Source organism: Homalodisca vitripennis, chromosome X, assembly GCF_021130785.1.
Source record: "Homalodisca vitripennis isolate AUS2020 chromosome X, UT_GWSS_2.1, whole genome shotgun sequence".
NCBI classification, from domain to species: Eukaryota; Metazoa; Arthropoda; class Insecta; order Hemiptera; family Cicadellidae; genus Homalodisca; species Homalodisca vitripennis.
Genome location: NC_060215.1, coordinates 28,685,462 through 28,703,196, shown reverse-complemented (window position 1 = coordinate 28,703,196; position 17,735 = coordinate 28,685,462). Strand labels below are relative to the sequence as shown.

The window sequence follows — 17,735 nt, the reverse complement described above, 5'->3', positions numbered from 1 at the left end:
TTCAGCAATGTTCGTAGATGGAAGAAATATTTGTAAATAAAAAACTGTTCACACAACACTTTTTTGGTGCCCAATACTTTTTGCTTTTCTTGTTCCATATAGAGTCAAGACAAATAGTGAAATTGTACATATTTATTACAGTTATATTTTACATAATTGTGAGCGAAGTTTGGGAAGTTGTGAGAGTTCTTAAATCCCACAAATCAGTACTAATTATTGAATAAGAATGTCAAGTGACAAACTTGTACAGTGTTTGTAATAACTGTTACAGGGCACGTATGCAACAGTATTCAAAGGCAAATCAAGGCTTACTGACAACCTTGTAGCACTCAAAGAGATAAGGCTGGAGCATGAGGAGGGTGCTCCATGCACTGCGATCCGAGAAGTCTCCTTGCTCCGAGACCTCAAGCACGCCAATATAGGTAATTAACTTATAGTTACAGTCATGTTCATAAGGCAATGAGTGGCTAGTGTCCTAATGGATTTAGTTTTTTGAGATTGTCATAGTAGGTACCCTTCATGGCTCACCCCATCTTTGAGCTTTTTCCATACATTGATTACCCACCAATTTGATTCTTTGAGCAAGTGTGGTATCAGCTACGCACCAATTTGATTCTCTGATCTTGTGCGGTATCAGTTACCCACCAGTTTGATTCTCTGAGCTTGTGCAGTATCAGTTACCCACCAATCTGATTCTCTGAGCTTGTGCGGTATCAGTTGCCTACCAAATCTGATTCTCTGAGCTTGTGCGGTATCAGTTACCCACCAGTTTGATTCTCTGAGCTTGTGCGGTATCAGTTACCCACCAGTTTGATTCTCTGAGCTTGTGCGGTATCAGTTACCCACCAATTTGATTCTCTGAGCTTGTGCGGTATCAGTTGCCCACCAATTTGATTCTCTGAGCTTGTGCGGTATCAGTTGCCCACCAATTTGATTCTCTGAGCTTGTGCGGTATCAGTTACCCACCAATTTGATTCTCTGAGCTTGTGCGGTATCAGTTACCCACCAATTTGATTCTCTGAGCTTGTGCGGTATCAGTTACCCACCAATTTGATTCTCTGAGCTTGTGCGGTATCAGTTGCCCACCAATTTGATTCTCTGAGCTTGTGCGGTATCAGTTACCCACCAATTTGATTCTCTGAGCTTGTGCGGTATCAGTTACCCACCAATTTGATTCTCTGAGCTTGTGCGGTATCAGTTGCCCACCAATTTGATTCTCTGAGCTTGTGCGGTATCAGTTACCCACTAATTTGATTCTCTGAGCTTGTGCGGTATCAGTTACCCACTAATTTGATTCTCTGAGCTTGTGCGGTATCAGTTGCCCACCAATTTGATTCTCTGAGCTTGTGCGGTATCAGTTACCCACCAATTTGATTCTCTGAACTTATGTGGTATCAGTTACCCACCAATTTGATTCTCTGAGCTTGTGCGGTATCAGTTACCCACCAATTTGATTCTCTGAGCTTGTGCTTTATCAGTTGCCTACCAAATTGATTTTTGAACATGGTGATACATTGGTGTCCCACCAACTTGAATATTTACATACAACTGTAATCAAGATTTTTTTAGATCGAAGACTTGATTAGGATAGATAATATCAGTAAAGTACTTGAAGAGGTCTATCACAAACAGTGTATACCTTATTCATCTGAAGAAATGTTGTTTGTACACAAAGCAAATATATATACAGGGTGTTTGAAAAGTATGGGTACGGCTTAATATTTTAAAAACCATAGGAGATAACATCTATAAATTTTGCACAGTTTCGTATGGCTATGTAAACTATTTTCCCTTGCTATTACCATGACATGCCAACCATGGGGGGACGGCCCACAGAGGAAAACATGGAAATCTTAAATTGAAGCATGGGTCGAGTGATACCTCATTTGAAAGAGCTCACTTAGTAGAGTTGAATTCCGCAAACCGCATCTCAAAAGGTTTATCCAATCAGAAATGGCGGGTTGTTTTAGGTACACATTGTGAAGTACATTATGCGCTGCCATTTCTGACTGGATCGTCGTATTCTGATGCGGTAGGCGGCGTTTCACTCTACTAACCAATGTGTTTTCACTGACTTTTTTTAATTAGCAAAATGACATAATTTGCTAATTAAAAAAAGTCAGTGAAAACACATTGGTTAGTAGAGTGAAACGCCGCCTACCGCATCAGAATACGACGATCCAGTCAGAAATGGCAGCGCATAATGTACTTCACAATGTGTACCTAAAACAACCCGCCATTTCTGATTGGATAAACCTTTTGAGATGCGGTTTGCGGAATTCAACTCTACTAAGTGAGCTCTTTCAAATGAGGTATCACTCGACCCATGCTTCAATTTAAGATTTCCATGTTTTCCTCTGTGGGCCGTCCCCCCATGGTTGGCATGTCATGGTAATAGCAAGGGAAAATAGTTTACATAGCCATACGACACTGTGCAAAGTTTATAGATGTTATCTCCTATGGTTTTTAAAATATTAAGCCGTACCCATACTTTTCAAACACCCTGTATATATTGTCAATAGAAAAGTCTTAGTTAACTTGGCAAACTGTTGTTAATGAGGGCCTGTATACAAACCACACAACATCACTATGCTACTATTGCATTGTGAAATAGTTACGTTGCTAAATATTGCACAAGTCATTGTTTAACTTTAATATGATGACAACCAGTTGTAATCAAGAATGGGTACAAAGATATTAAGAGAAATCTTCTCTGAAGATAAGATAGGATATCTTGTTTTATTGTACAACACCTGTTTACAAATTGACAATCTCACTGTAAAGGATTAAACCTAATTTTCCTAAATGAGAAAGCATGCGTGGGCACGTTTTTAATAAAACTTCTGAGTTTGAGCTATACTTTAACATAATATACAAATGTAAGATATTAATATATTTTATATATCTTATATAAAATATATATTATATATTTATAATATATAATAATTTAATATATAAATATATCTTATATTTTTATATAAGCAAATCAATTTGTTTGGTAGTTGTGATGGATAAAGGTTATGCATTGATCTATTAATACTCATATTTTGGCTATAACCATCAAAATCATATAAATGTATATATTATATAATATTACATTGTTTAGTTTATAAATTACTTTAAAAGTTAAACAGGTTTAGGTAAATCTATACTTTGTAGAAATTGATATGTTTAACACTTAGAAACTTTAAAAAATCGTAAAATGTTATACTTTAATGGATACAAAATCCTACTTTTAAAAAACTCTGGCCGAAATATGAGGAAAAATTAAAATAAATTAAGTAAATTCTTGTGTTTTTTCTTGATTAATATTCTATTTTGATTAATATATTTATAGTTACTACCTTTTGTATTTTTTATAAACTGTAAAAAATTTAAAATATGTATGTTCTACTCACTTGAATACACATGTGGCCACACTTGTTTTGTTTTATTCTACAAAAAGTTCGTTTTATTTGCCATTGGATTAGTACGAATAGTATTATCAGCATTTTCGTACCATTTATGTTCCAATTCTTTTATGCAGAATAACTGGATGTTTTCAACATGTAGGAATTCACATTCACAGAGTGAATCTGAATATGAACTTTTAAATGTAATATTTAACTTTAAACACACTTAAAATTGGATAAGTTTTAGTCAGTACTCTTTTTATGTCCCAAACTTTTTATATGACAGTTGTATATTCTTTAAAAACAATAGATAACTGGTTTTCAATTGGACTAGCCATTATGTTTTTATATATATATATATATATATATATATATATATATATATATATATATATATATATATGATGTAGTGCTGTTCTGTCAGAATTTATCTGAGTGTGCGTGAACCTTTCTTTACAGTGACCCTGCATGACATAGTGCATACAGAAAAATCACTGACTCTGGTATTTGAGTACCTGGACAAGGACCTGAAACAATATATGGACGACTGCGGAAATATTCTCAGTTTGAACAATGTCAAGGTCAGTATTTGATTTTGTCGTAAGTAATTTAAAAATATGCTTTATTTTTTTGTAAAAATAAAAAAATGCTGATGCTTTTACACAGGCATTTGCAACTTGGCGCGCAATGACCACTAAGCTAGCTGACTCTGAACGATTCCAACCCTATGAGGCGCTAATCTGTTAAAACGATCGTACACATTCACTTACACAATAATTAGAACTGTAATTTTTGTTTTGTATGTCTTTAATTTTTGTACATTTTTATTATGTAAGATTCGAAAAGCGTGTACCTGCTTTTTAATTTTGTTAGTGTAAAAAACAAAATGTTTTTAAAATACTCCCCAAACTATTTGTTTTAAAATTAGTTTAAATGGATATGTAATTTTTATTATTTTTGTAAACATAATTATCTTATGAGACTATAGCAACAGTTTGAAGGTGTAGTATTGACGAATACAGAAATATAAGTGAAAAGAATGAAATGTGTATTTTTGACAATAATGATTCTTTGTAAAGCATAAGTAATTTCTTATTGTTGCGTCACAATAATACCATTTGGATTCTATATGTAGTTGTCCAAAATTACATTTACTATTAAAACCAGAGATTATGAAATGAAATGAAAATGAAATGAAAAATGACTTTATTAGAGGCGAAGTTAGGACTATAAAGTCCTCTCTACCCACTTAACCTCTTAACCTATAGATTATGACAAATAATTATAACTTTAATCCTGGAAAACTAACTCTTTATTCATTTTTTTTTATTATAGCATAATTCTATTATTACCATCCCGATAATCCAAAATGTACAGTCAAATTAATGAAAGTTACTCAGTCCAGACACTAAATAAATTTTTTAAAAATAAAGACCGTTTTGATTTTTTTTCTATACAAATATTTACAAACAATGATAATCAACTTTACTAACGTATGCATTCAGCTAATACAGTACATCTTAGGTATATTAATTTTATAATTTTATGCAAACCAACTATTTAGAATAGTTTTTTACCTATATTTTGATATAAACTTTGTGTATCAGTAAAAAATGAGCATGTAAAAACATATAGAAAGCAGAGAAAATCGGCTCATGGTGACAAATGTTTAACATTAAATATAACATTTATTAACTAGTTTAAATGTTAAGGTATTGTGTCTATGTATTTTTACATAATTCCAAACTGTTGGAAGTACAAATTTAAAAAAGGTTTTAAGGAAATTCCAAACCATTTTTGTTTGTAATTTTTACCCCTTTCCAATAATATTTATATTTATTATTAGAATCATAATCAGAATCATCTTTATTTACAATCATTGAGATTACAAATAGTGTCTTTTACAATAATGTGAGTTTTGAGTCTTCAAGCAGTTTTAGATGAGAGTTTCACTGTAGAATTCTTCGAGTTTGTAAAATGGTCGGTTCCAAGAGCCATGCTTTAGTGCCGACCTCAGCGAGTTCCCTCTCTTGGTGTGCATTTCTTGAGGCAGTGAATTGTGAAGTTTTCTGCCGATGTAGGATGGTTTAGTTTCAAATAGCTTTAGGTGGTGTGCTGGCAGGATGTAAAGCTCACCGTTTCTGGTGTTGTGATGGTGAGTGTCCTTGTTCCTCGGCAGATCTTTTCCATCTACATACATCACTAACCTCTTGGATGTAGAGTGAGACAACAGTCATGATTTTCTGTGCTCTGAATGCATCTCTGCAGCTATCCAGGTGGTGTAGGCCGGCAAGGGCCCTAATACATTTCTTTTGGAGTGTCAGGATTCTTTTTAGGTTGAGTTTTGATGTACCACCCCATACAGAAAGACCATATCTTACGTGTGATTCAAATAGAGAAAAATAAGCTGTTTTAGCTGTTTCTAAGTTGCTCAGAGATATTATTTGTTTTATCATGTATAGGCTAGTATTTAGTCTTTTACTCAGATTGTCTATGTGTGGGGTCCAAGAGATGTTTTTCATCTATAGTCAAGCCTAAGAACTTAACATGTGTCTCCAAGCGTACATCTGGGATGATTTGAACTTCAGGTCGCTCTTCTTCCAAATGCTATCTGGCTGGTTTTAGTCGGTTTGCTACCAGATCATTCCCATTGCAAATATTGGTATGCCATGTTGAGGGCAACGTAGGATGATACTGCCAGGTCGTCTGCGGTTTGTCCTTTAAGTAGCAGGGTTGTATCATCCGCGTACATGAGAGGTAGGCAAAATTCTCCCACATAGTGAGGCAAGTCATTTACAAACAAGATGAAGAGTGCTGGTCCTAGAACCGATCCTTGAGGCACGCCTCTTTGAAACTGGGAAGAGGCGTTGGTCTTATTTCTTCTGTGATTCCTCTGTGTGTATGTTTCAGTTCAACGAGTTGTTGTCGTCCCTCTAAGTAGCTTTTAAACCATTTTTTTGCAGTGTCACTCACTCCAGGTGTCCTAATTTATTCATGATAAGACTGTGACTGAGGCAGTCGAAGGCCTTACTCAAGTCAAGTAGTATAGCGGTTGTTAGTTTTCCTGCTTCTAAGTTGTCTACTACGGTTTCAATTAGCTTTATTATTGCTGTGGTGGTTGATTTTCCTGTAGAGAAGCCATGCTGGTTGTCGGTAAGCAAGTTGTTTCTAGCACAGTGGTCTAGAAAGTCTCTTTAGGACAATTTTTTCACACACTTTTGAAAATGTTGAGATAAGGGAAATGGGCCTGTAATTGCTAATTTGTGTTTTTTCACCAATTTTTGAATTTTGGGTAGATTTTTTGAGACCTTTAGTTCTGAGGGAAACCTCCCTTCTCGGAATGATCTGTTGAAAATAACGGTAAGGGGAGATGTGAGTTCATCTGCACAGTGCTTCAGTATTTTTTGTGGATATCTCATCAATGCCGGCTGAATTCTTAGTTTTCATTTCAGTGATAGTGGCCCTGACCTCTTTAGTGCTTGTGTCTGTAATGATATTGAGATTTTCAGTCGGTTCATGGGTTGCGGGATGTATTGGTTTCCTCTCGGAAGCTGGGATTTTTTCCAGAGTCTCCTCTGCTACATTTACAAAATATGTGTTTAAATTGGTTTGCTATTATTTTTGGATTTGTTATTATTTCACCATTTATGTGGAGTTTGAGCTCTGATGGGCTTTTCTTTTTGTTTCGAGCATTGTTTTATCACCTCCCATACAGCCTTTGACTTGTTTTCAGCTCTGGTTATATATAGTTGGTGGTTGCTTGCTGTCTCAAGGAATTTCAACCTTTGATCGTAGCTCTTTTTCTTTAAGTTTGCCTCTGCTTTATCATTTTGATTTCCTGTCACTTCAAATCGACTTTGAGATGTTAAATAGTCTCTTTTGAGCCTGATTGCTTCTTCATCAATAAAGTGCTTTGGCTTGTACTTTTTTTTAGGTCTAATTTTCTTTTAGGACATGCAGTGTTTTAGAGCCTGTGTTTAAGGTTTTATTGAAAATGTTGTATGCCTCTTCGACCGTTGAGGCTTCAGTCAGGTTCTCCCATGATTCATTTGAAAGAAGGAGTTTTCAGTTGGTTTAAATTTTCTTCTCTGAGGGCTCTACACACCATGGTTGGTTTTTGAGCTGGGTGTTTCTGTGTAGAGTGTGTGGAGTTGTGCGGTGTGATCAGAGATTCTTCCCTCTATTACTATGCTTTTTGTAGTTTCATCATCAGGGATATTGGTGCAAATACAATCGATTGATGTTCTTGAATGTTGAGTTATCCTTGTAGCTGGTAGATTTAATCTGCGGATGTTGTGCAAAGCAAGTGTTTCATTTAGTTTAATGGTTTTCCTGTCTGGGTTGAGGATATCTATGTTTATGTCTCCCATAATGATTAAGGGAGAGTTCTCTATTTTGGTTTCTTCAATGGCAATTGAGAGTTTGTTTAGTGCCTCGGCAACGTCTGCATCAGGTGGCCTGTATATGCCCATGATGTTAAGGCATGTTTTTTTAGGGTTATTTGTAATCATAGCTATTTCACAGAGCAGTTCTTTGACAATACAACGTTGTTTCTATCTTTTCTGTATCCTTTACTAGGTGTTCTTCCAACCAATATTGCCACGCCTCCCTTTCTGTGATGTTTCCCTGCTATAATGTGCTTTGAGGCAGTATCCCGGTATTAATTCAACATTTTCAATTTGATGTGGTTTAAGTCCATGTTCACTGAGGATTACGACATTTGGTTTTGGGTTTGTAGACTCTATAAAATGAATTAATCTGTTAATTTTATTAGAGACTTCTTGGACGTTTTGGTGAAGTATTGTTAATCTGTGCTTGAGTTTGTTTGTTTTTCTTTGGCCCTTCCCTTTGAGTTCATTTCTAAAAAAATGTCTTGTGTTTGGTGTTCTGCAGTTTTTATGAGTTTGGTTTCCTCTAAAGTTGTAGAGTTTTATGCGCCTAGCATTTTTATCAAAGAATTCTTGAATTGTTTCGGATGGTCCGAGTTTTGTGGCAGTGTGCGGGGGGGTTTTTCGCAACCTTGAATATTCCGTTGAGCTCTTTTTTTATCAAGATTTATGTTTTTTTCATGGTGTGGTTTTTTGCTGGGGCAGACTGTGGTTCATTGCCTACTGCATGTGCAACCTTGTTCTTCTGGTTCTTTGCAACTTGGAGAGAGATACTAAAGATGTTTTTTCGCCATCTAACTGGAGGTTTCCTCCCTCTGGACAAGAGGTTTTTTTGAAGTTTTGAGGTCTGTGGAATTTCCTGTGAAATAAGTTGCGGGTGTTTTGTGAACTTGGGGATTGTTTAAGTGGCTGGTTGATTTTGCTCTCCTGTGTATGGTGTTGCTTAGTTGTTTTCTGTCAGGTTCTCTGAGGTGCATGATGTTGGTGTTGGTCCAGGCAATTGCGGTTTAGGCGATGGTAGGTAGTCAGGAGCTGGATGAGGTTCGAGGTTCTCTAGAACTTTTTTTATGTACAGTTTAAATTGTGTCATCATATTCCAACAGCTTATGCTTGAGGTTATTGGTTTCTTGTTTTGCCCTTTCAAGGGTGTGGCTTAAGAGATCAATTTTTTCTTTTTGGGCTGTGTTTTTTTAGCTTGAGGTCGTCTAATTCAGTGTTTATTGCAGTTTTTACTGCCTCTATATTTTTTATTTTGTTTTTTAAGGCAGTGTTCAGGGATGACATATCTTTTATCCGTCTCGTTTGGCTGTTACTTTCGGTCTCTACTTGTTTAATGAATTCTTCCCTCAGTACTCGTTCAATTTCAAGTTTGTTCTGCAGAGATTTTATTTCATGGTGTAGATTTTGGTTTTTACCTTTGAGGTCATTTATAATCTCTTCTGCCAGGTTAAGTTTGTCTTCTAATGCAAGTTCGTGTTGGGATTTTTCAAGTTTAATTTCATGAATTTGTTGTTTAAGGTTATTATTTTTCTGATAATAACGCATTACCTAATTCCCGCAGCTAGAGTCAGAGATTCATCTGGGTCGAAATTCTCCCTTGATGACAAATCTTGGATCTTTGATTTTAGGTTTTCAATATTTACAGCATTGTCATTTTGGTTTGCAGCTGTCACAAGACCAGGTGTTTATGTCATTGTCTGTGAGGTTTTTGAACTTTTTAGAACTCCATGCAAGACACTTTGCATGAAAACCACCTTTCAACAGGTTCTGGTGCATTGAATGCCTTGGTATTTAACACCAATATCACAGATTCCGCAAGGATATTTTTGACATTTTGTTGAGTTTGTTCCGGTTTCTGTGTAGTAAATCTGAGGATTTTTTTTGTTTTTAAAATGTATGTATGCCCAGGGTAAAGAAACACTTTTTTTATAGCGAAATTTAGCAGACTTCTCTGTGTTGTTATGGACTGATTTTTATTACGAGGTTTGGCAGGCTCCTCTGTGTTATGGTATTTTAGTGTCAGAGGTTTGAAATTTACTGTTTTTTATTACGAGGTTTGGCAGGCTCCTCTGTGTTAAAATTTGTTATTTTTTAAGTCATAAATTGCAATGGGAACTGTTTTTTATATAGAGGTTTGTCAGTCTCCTCTTGTTAAATTTCAATGAGTGTTTGTGGGTTGGCTGCTATATTAATGATGATATACAACAATGTCAGATGTATTTAAAAAAATTCTGAGTTTTCAGTAGTCTGTCAGATGCTAGATCAGTGCCCTACTGAGAGTGTTTACATGAGTGTTTCTGTCAGCATTACCTGAGGTCAGTGTTGTTGACATTGCAGAAGTGCCAGTTGTTGCTGAGTTGGGTGATTGATGTTTGTCTTGCTAAGTAGGTCGCTCAATGATAGAGCTGTTCTTCACTACAATTGTTTCAATTAATTTGTCTCGAGTTACGTTAGGTTGAGAAAGACCATGGACCTGGTAACCTTTCTGGTTGTATGTTTCTATTCAGCATATAAAGTTTTGTTTTGTGATGTTTAGTGTGTCTCGTGAGTTAAAACTTGAATTGAACTTGGAAAGGGTGTGTTAAATTTTAGTGAAATTTGTCATATAAAATTTTTAATAGTGATTATTTATTAATTTTTTTTGTTTAAAGCTGTTCCTATTTCAACTTCTTCGTGGACTGGCCTATTGTCATAGTAGAAGAATACTACAAACACCGAGACCTAAAACCTCAAAACTTGCTCATCAATGACAGAGGAGAACTAAAAGTGAGTATGTTTTTGTATCATTGTGAAAAGCGCAGTTCCTACTTTCTTTCTTCTTTATTGCTGATAAATTTCATTTCAAACCTTTCAACTTTAGCAGTGCATCTTTATAATTTTACAAATCATGAATTAATGAATATAATGTAAAATGTTCTAATGCGATGGTTGTCGGACTAATAACACAGCTAATTTAATTCATTGTTAGGTCCTTTGGATTTCCGATTTGCTCAAATAGTTCACAAAATTTCTCTTGTAGACCATGTAGGCATATTTTCTGTTTGTATTTCCGATTATGTATTCAAGGGTTACTTAAGCCAACCTATTGTTGTAATATAGTTTTCTGTTGATTAATATTTTACGTTGTTCTTATTGTGTCAATTTTATGTTTACCATAGTTATTATTAAATAATAAATAAATAAATAAATTTTATGATCATGTTCTGAAAGATAGAGATTTGAGAATTTTAATTGCACACAAATTTGTAACATTTGATCAAACAAGATTAATTTCTTATGCTTAGAGTTTTTTTTTAAAGTACCCTGGTAAATACATTTTTTATGTATACTTGATGTAGTTTCCTAATTAAATTATTAAGTGTGTCCAAGTTTAAACCAGAATATTTATGCATAGATTCTGCAGTGTTTCATAATACATTTCTGCATTGGTTGTTGAGCTTTGTTCAAAGAAATCAACCAGAATCACACTCCTATTGTCCCAGAAAACAATTACCATGATTTTTTTGGCTGACGGACTTTGGAGACATTTTCTTGGTTTTTGACGAGTAATCATATATCCTCATTCCATAGACTACCTTTCCATCTCATCACATTTGACATGCTTCACACATTTCATTACTAGTTACAAACTATATCGTATGCTCTATCATGATCATATTTTTTTAAAGAGAGCTACATTTTAGCTTTCTTGTTTTTATAACCCCCTGGTCTATGCGAGGATCTTATCAAACAATAATATACACAGTTGACATTACTGACAAAAAGAACTATGGTCACAAACAGAATTTGAATCTGCACAACCTCTGACAAAGACCCAAAGTCCAACTCTTTAGATTGTACAGCTGTCAGCTCTCTCATTCCAGTATAACCGTGAGGAGCTTACATTATGTTAATGAGAAAATCAATCTTGATCACTTACGACTTGACCTCGGAAGTTAACAATTCTTTCTAAGTCGGATCTATGAAATAAAAAATGCGATCAAGAAATGTCATAGGAAATATTATAAGAAATATAGAAATATTATAAAAAATATAAATCGTATGCGACACAAATTTTAAAGTAACTTATATTTCACTAAAGTATACTTTAAAATTCAATATATTCATAACATCTGAAAGAATAATAATGATCAATGTAATAAAATTTAGACAAATAAGTCAATTAATGGAGTTATATTACAATACTAGCTAGTGTTATAGAATTTTATATATGAGTAAGCGGTCGAATGAATGTAATGTAAGGGTTCAAGAAGTATTCTTTTCAAATTTGTTTAAAAAAAAAATATTCAACTAACTGTTAAGTTCCTAAAAGTTTTTGAGTTTCACTTTGGATACAATGCTTTCCCAAGGTGAACAAACTGGTATATGAAATTAGTCATTCAGATGCTTTTTTATTTCAGAAAATTAAGTATGGTCATTGCTGATTTTCTGTTACTCTATTAAATATTGATGGAGGTTTTTACTTTTTTACCGCTGCTCCATTTTTACAGATTATTTTATCAGCATAATGGTGATGATCATACAAAAAGATGGCCTGAAGAAGGACCTTTAAAGAAACTAATTTAACAAAATGAACTTCTAACAAAACCACGTTAAATCTAAATTATTTTGACCTTAAAAATAATTTAAAAACATTTGAATCCCCTTTTATAATTTAAATCAAATTAAAAAAAAGTTTATTACAACTAATATAATTATTGAAGTGACTACTTCTTTTGGCGAGGTATGGATGTATGTTTTGCACAGGGAAAAAACTTTCGTTTCGCAACACGTAACGTCACGTCACGTATGTTCCTTCTGTAGCTGCTAGGGGCAGGCAATGTTGATGTCTGCGTTTCTCCGTTCTTACTTAATAATCAAAATACAGCTGATATAAAGTTGTTTTGCATATTGGGTTTTACAAAATTATTTATATTATTAAATTTATGACATTTGATTGATTTCAGTAGGTTGTAAAATAAAATGTATTTAAAATATTGACAGTTATAGGACAGCAGTATTTTTTAGACAAAACTCACTACTTAAAACAGAAATTGTTCTTTAATGTTTTCGAAAAAAATGTATATTTATTGAGATACAGGGTTGCGGAATACTATATTCTTTGGATAACCTCAAATATTCTAAATCGCGTACTAATCAAAAGGTTATGGTGATATGTGTGAATAACTATTAATTATTAATAGTTTAAGTAATCAAATTTTATATCATAAATGTTTTGAAATTGGTTTATGAGTAATTTTTTATATTATAATTTTAATTTTTCATGGATTTTTCTAGGTCAAACTCCTGGGGTATCTAAAATGAACTTTTTAAAAAATAAATTAAATTTAACATGTCAAACAATAAAAATTTAACCCTTCGCACGCTGTAGACAGATATATTAGAATAGTAAACTTTGACCAAAACGCCAAATACAGTTGTATCCGATATTATAGATTATGTCTCTTGAAGAGTTTTTTAGTTCGCAAAAGGCCTTCGAAATTCAATTCAAAATTCTTTATTAATTTTTATGTACATGTGCATACATTGAATAGCGTCAAATTTCTATATACTAAACTAAAAATAATTACAATTGGAATATTTTCGATATTTACAACCTCAATTCATAAAATACAATTTAAAATTAGAGAGAGGTGGATAGTTTCTCAATAGAGTAGAGTGCCTTGTTGATTAAAAAATCTTTTGAGTATTTTTTAAACTTTAGGCCATTTACAGTTGTTATACTTTGTGTTATATATTTTTAAAATTTATTCCCCATATATGTAGGTTTTTTTAACAAAACTTTAGCCTATGACTTGGGATAACCTCATATTTGTATAAATGTCCGGTATACGCTATGTGTGCTTATTGCGGTTGCCAAGGAAGTATTTATAAACAACCTTTACTCTACGGCAGGGGTAGGGGAGCTCCCTTTGTTTAACTCCGACCACCTACTCGTTAGTTCTGCGTCTCCTACAGAGCCATAACCAAATGTATCTGTGACGTGTATTACTACTTTCTCCCGGTTGTCACAAGCACACCCGTCTATTACATATCTCGTTATTATCCTGCATTGTGTGGTAGTGTTGTGATTAGTTTGAAATATTTATCTTGTTTTATAGTAAAATGTAACTAAACTGTTCAGTTTTGATTACATTTACCAATGAAATTAAAATTGATTTGAAAAAAAAAGTTTTATAAATAGTTCTTTTTATTTTTGTAAAATAATGCGCTAATTTTAAGTAAAATGCCCTGTTTGATAATTTAGTTAATGGATTTATGAATGGGGTACGAAGGTGAAAGTATTGACAAAAGTTGCTTAGAATTTGTCAATTTATAATGTAGATAAACAACATTGATAGACTATTAAGGAAAACATCAAATAAAGTTATATAATTGATATAATTAATATAATACAATAATATAAACAATACTATGTTTTTGTTTAAAATTTATTTAAATTATTGATGATAGACTAGTACACAGGATATATACATGTAACGTCTTTATGTGTTGCAAAAATAGAACTTTACATTCCAACAGTGGAATCTATTCTTTTCTTTGTAAACTCTTTGTAAAAGCTGATCAGGCAAACAATTGTTTTTCGTGTATATGGGCTTATGACGTTTAGAGCATGATCAGCCCTTGTGCTTATAGCACTGCAAGGGTTAAACGTTAGCTACAGTAAATTGCACAAAGTTTCATCTCTGAATTATAATATAAACTCTACTATAACTGTCCTAGTGATACCAGAGCCTAAGATTTCATTAATAAAATAAAATGGGAATTTCAACAAGATGTACGTACACTCTAGTCTTGAACTTGTGTTTGTACAGTTTTAGCAGACAGTGGTAATTTATTTTTAAAATACATATACAATACAGTTTATGTAATTTGGCAGTCTTTGTTAGTCTGTGCAGTAGGATATCAAATTTATTTTTCCCCTTTGATTATGAGTATATTTTCTCTGCCCCACGGGGCCAGTTTAACACATTCGGTGCGGCGCGGTCACCGGTGACCACCACGTGGTGCCACTGGGTAGCGGCGGGGTCGCCGGCGACCCCGCGCTTGTTTACCGTTTCAGTGTGGTGTAGCCACTTGCTAGAGCGGGGTGAAACTACGCCGCAGTCAATGTGTTAACACATATACTAATTCATTTTTCTAATAAAAATAATAAAATCTCCAACTAAAGAGAAATGCCCCTATGATAGCAAACCAACTCTACTGTGAGAAGTATGAAATATGATATTTTAAGATATTTATTGGGAATGGCATAAGATAGGAAGATCTGAAATACAAAACAAATACATTTATCATTTGTGCAAGGTTCAAAGCAGATGTAAACACGCAACATTTATTTCAGAAGGAAACGGCATTGCTAGTATATCAACTGTAAAAAGTCGGAAGTACTGCTGCAAAGTTGCAATAAGAAACAGAAGGTTTCATCAAAGAACAGCAAGGGGTTTCAAAGCGCTAGGCGGGGAGGTTAAACCATGCATAAATTAGAGCAGTAAGTGATACAAGGTTTTGTTTAACCCTTTGACTGCAGTAGACAAGTATACTCGTAAACAGAGCACTTGCCGTTAACGCTATTGTTGAGTATTCTCATACCGCACTATCGACATTCTGGCAAAGTCATGTTAGTTATCTTGCCGCGCCAATCAGCTGTCTGATGTATGTTCTAATTGGCCAAGAGTCGGAGCGAGATCTTGTGTGGCATGGAGAGATGGTTGGTTGGTGGGGGAGAGGTTACTTGCGGGAAAAAACAAGACGTGAATCCTGCTGCATGCGTGAAAATAGCGACATCGCTTTATGTGTTGTTCCATTTATATCAGAATACCATGAACTTCTAGCATTGTGTTCTAAAATTGTCCTATATTAAAACAACTGTGGAATAAACTCATATTTATATCCTGATCGAAATAGGCCAATACACTTTCAAAGTTTTTTTATGGGTTATATCTAAATACACTAGAAAATAGTTTTATGCAACATATATGGTTATCAAAGATGAATGAAACAATCACAGCACCGCACCAACTGAGCAAGTTTGGCTAAGAAAAACTCAGTGCAACTGGTTTGGCTGGCTGCACAATCTACAGCGATCAAAGGGTTAATATTGTAGTAAGAAGATATACAATGTATTATAACAAGCAAGCTCACACAGCCACAGTGTGGGATTGGCGTGTTAGATGCTGAAGCCTTTTAGATTTAACTGGGAATATTTCTATATAAGAATTAGTCAATAACAAATTTGTCTGTTCTGTACAGTTAGCAGACTTTGGTCTAGCAAGAGCCAAGTCTGTGCCAACAAAAACGTTCTCCAATGAAGTGGTGACTCTCTGGTACCGGCCTCCTGATGTCTTGCTTGGCTCCACCGAGTATTCCACTCCGATAGACATGTGGTCAGTATGAAATGCATCAAGTATTCCACTCACAGTCAGCATGCATTTAACCCTTTTTTACTGAACGTCAAATGTTGGCCGAAAAGTGCTGTCCGATTTGACTGGACGTTCAGGAAAAAAAATCACTAAAAATCGAAAACTTAATATTTTAAAACTAATATTATACTAAATTGTTTGTGATGAACTGTTTTTTTTTAAATAAATTGTTATAGTACACTTCCGATCAATTGACTTTAACGGAAATCAATCTAGAACTCACATATAAATATTTTTTGTTGACATGGCTACTGGAAACAATGTGACATTAGTTTCTTAACCCATTGCGGATCAACGACGTGAGGGTGACGCGGAGCGAGGCGTGGACCAAAAGCACAATGACGTGACCCTCACGCGCGGATGACGTGGTACGGATGACTCATTTGTTTTGAACGCTTATCGCTGTTATAAGCCTCGGAGATATTTATACTCAGTTTTCCTGGACTGGCTTCCTATCTTATCTCTGGTACTCGTCCACAAACACTCCCCTCGTTATCGGTCAATAATGTTATTATTTGCGACAAATTGTTTGTCTGAGGCGTACAGTCGTGGCGTTCGATTTTCCTTTGCCTCGTGTGCGTGTACGTAAATAAAATGGGTGACGATTTACGATCATCTGAATTAGATAGACTATTATTAGAAAGTGGAAGGAAGTGACGAAAGTGATATCGATAGTGTTATTGAGGATGGAGACGGTTCTATCACGCGTATTTGTCCACGTTTTCATAATTACGCGGATACTAATGTTGACAGTGACGAGCGGGCTAGTGACCATGATTCAGATGTTCAGACTATTTCAGACATTGTTTCCTGGGACACCACCGGATGTGGAAACTCTATTTCAACATCATTTCAATATAAATAAAAACGCTCAAAGTAGTGCTTCCGAGGATATTTATGAATATACTTGAATATACTTCTAGTATAATATACTTGTCTAATATGATCTGTATAATGTTTATATAACATAAATAACAACATAAACAAACAAAACATGTATAATTAGCGAGCGCGCTAAGCAGGCAGGTGGGCGTGCAAACACTGCGGGTGCTGCGTTGTAATACGGATTAATTCGTACTCTAAGGCCCGCGCGCGCGCGCGCGCCGTTTTCACGATCCGCAATGGGTTAAATGTTGTATAACTCACTCATTATCGAAGATAATGATATACATTTTTCAAGATTTATAGACAATTGAATACTCTTTCCAGTGATATGGACAAACGAAAAGGATATGATTTGTTTGGTAATGGTAATTAGGTTGAAAAATTCAATGAAATTTAAATAAATTCTGAAATTTTTTGACGTAAGTCCATTTTACATATTCCTAAATTTAATTTTATGGTAACTTTGTTATTTTATGTTAATTAGGCAGAGTTTTCAAAGAAAAAATTGCATAAAAAGTATGTTGATAGCTTATTAAATAATCAAACTGTGAATATTTTTCTGAAAACCTTCCAAACTGCCTTCAAAAGGGCTCGCACTTTTAGGTGCACCCACTAGAAAAATATCTGGCACTTTTCAGTACACCCACTCA

The 17,735-nt window shown here is 34.5% G+C and overlaps 1 protein-coding gene across 1 annotated transcript in view; it reads left to right on the top strand.

The window, feature by feature from the left end:
- LOC124368854 (cyclin-dependent kinase 17-like) overlaps positions 1–17,735 on the top strand; it is a 43,829-nt gene that overhangs the window by 21,250 nt on the left and 4,844 nt on the right. Inside the window, 5 exon segments of the mRNA XM_046826302.1 lie at positions 272–422; positions 3,852–3,973; positions 10,432–10,491; positions 10,493–10,546; positions 16,031–16,164. Coding sequence (XP_046682258.1) covers positions 272–422; positions 3,852–3,973; positions 10,432–10,491; positions 10,493–10,546; positions 16,031–16,164 — 521 coding nt within the window.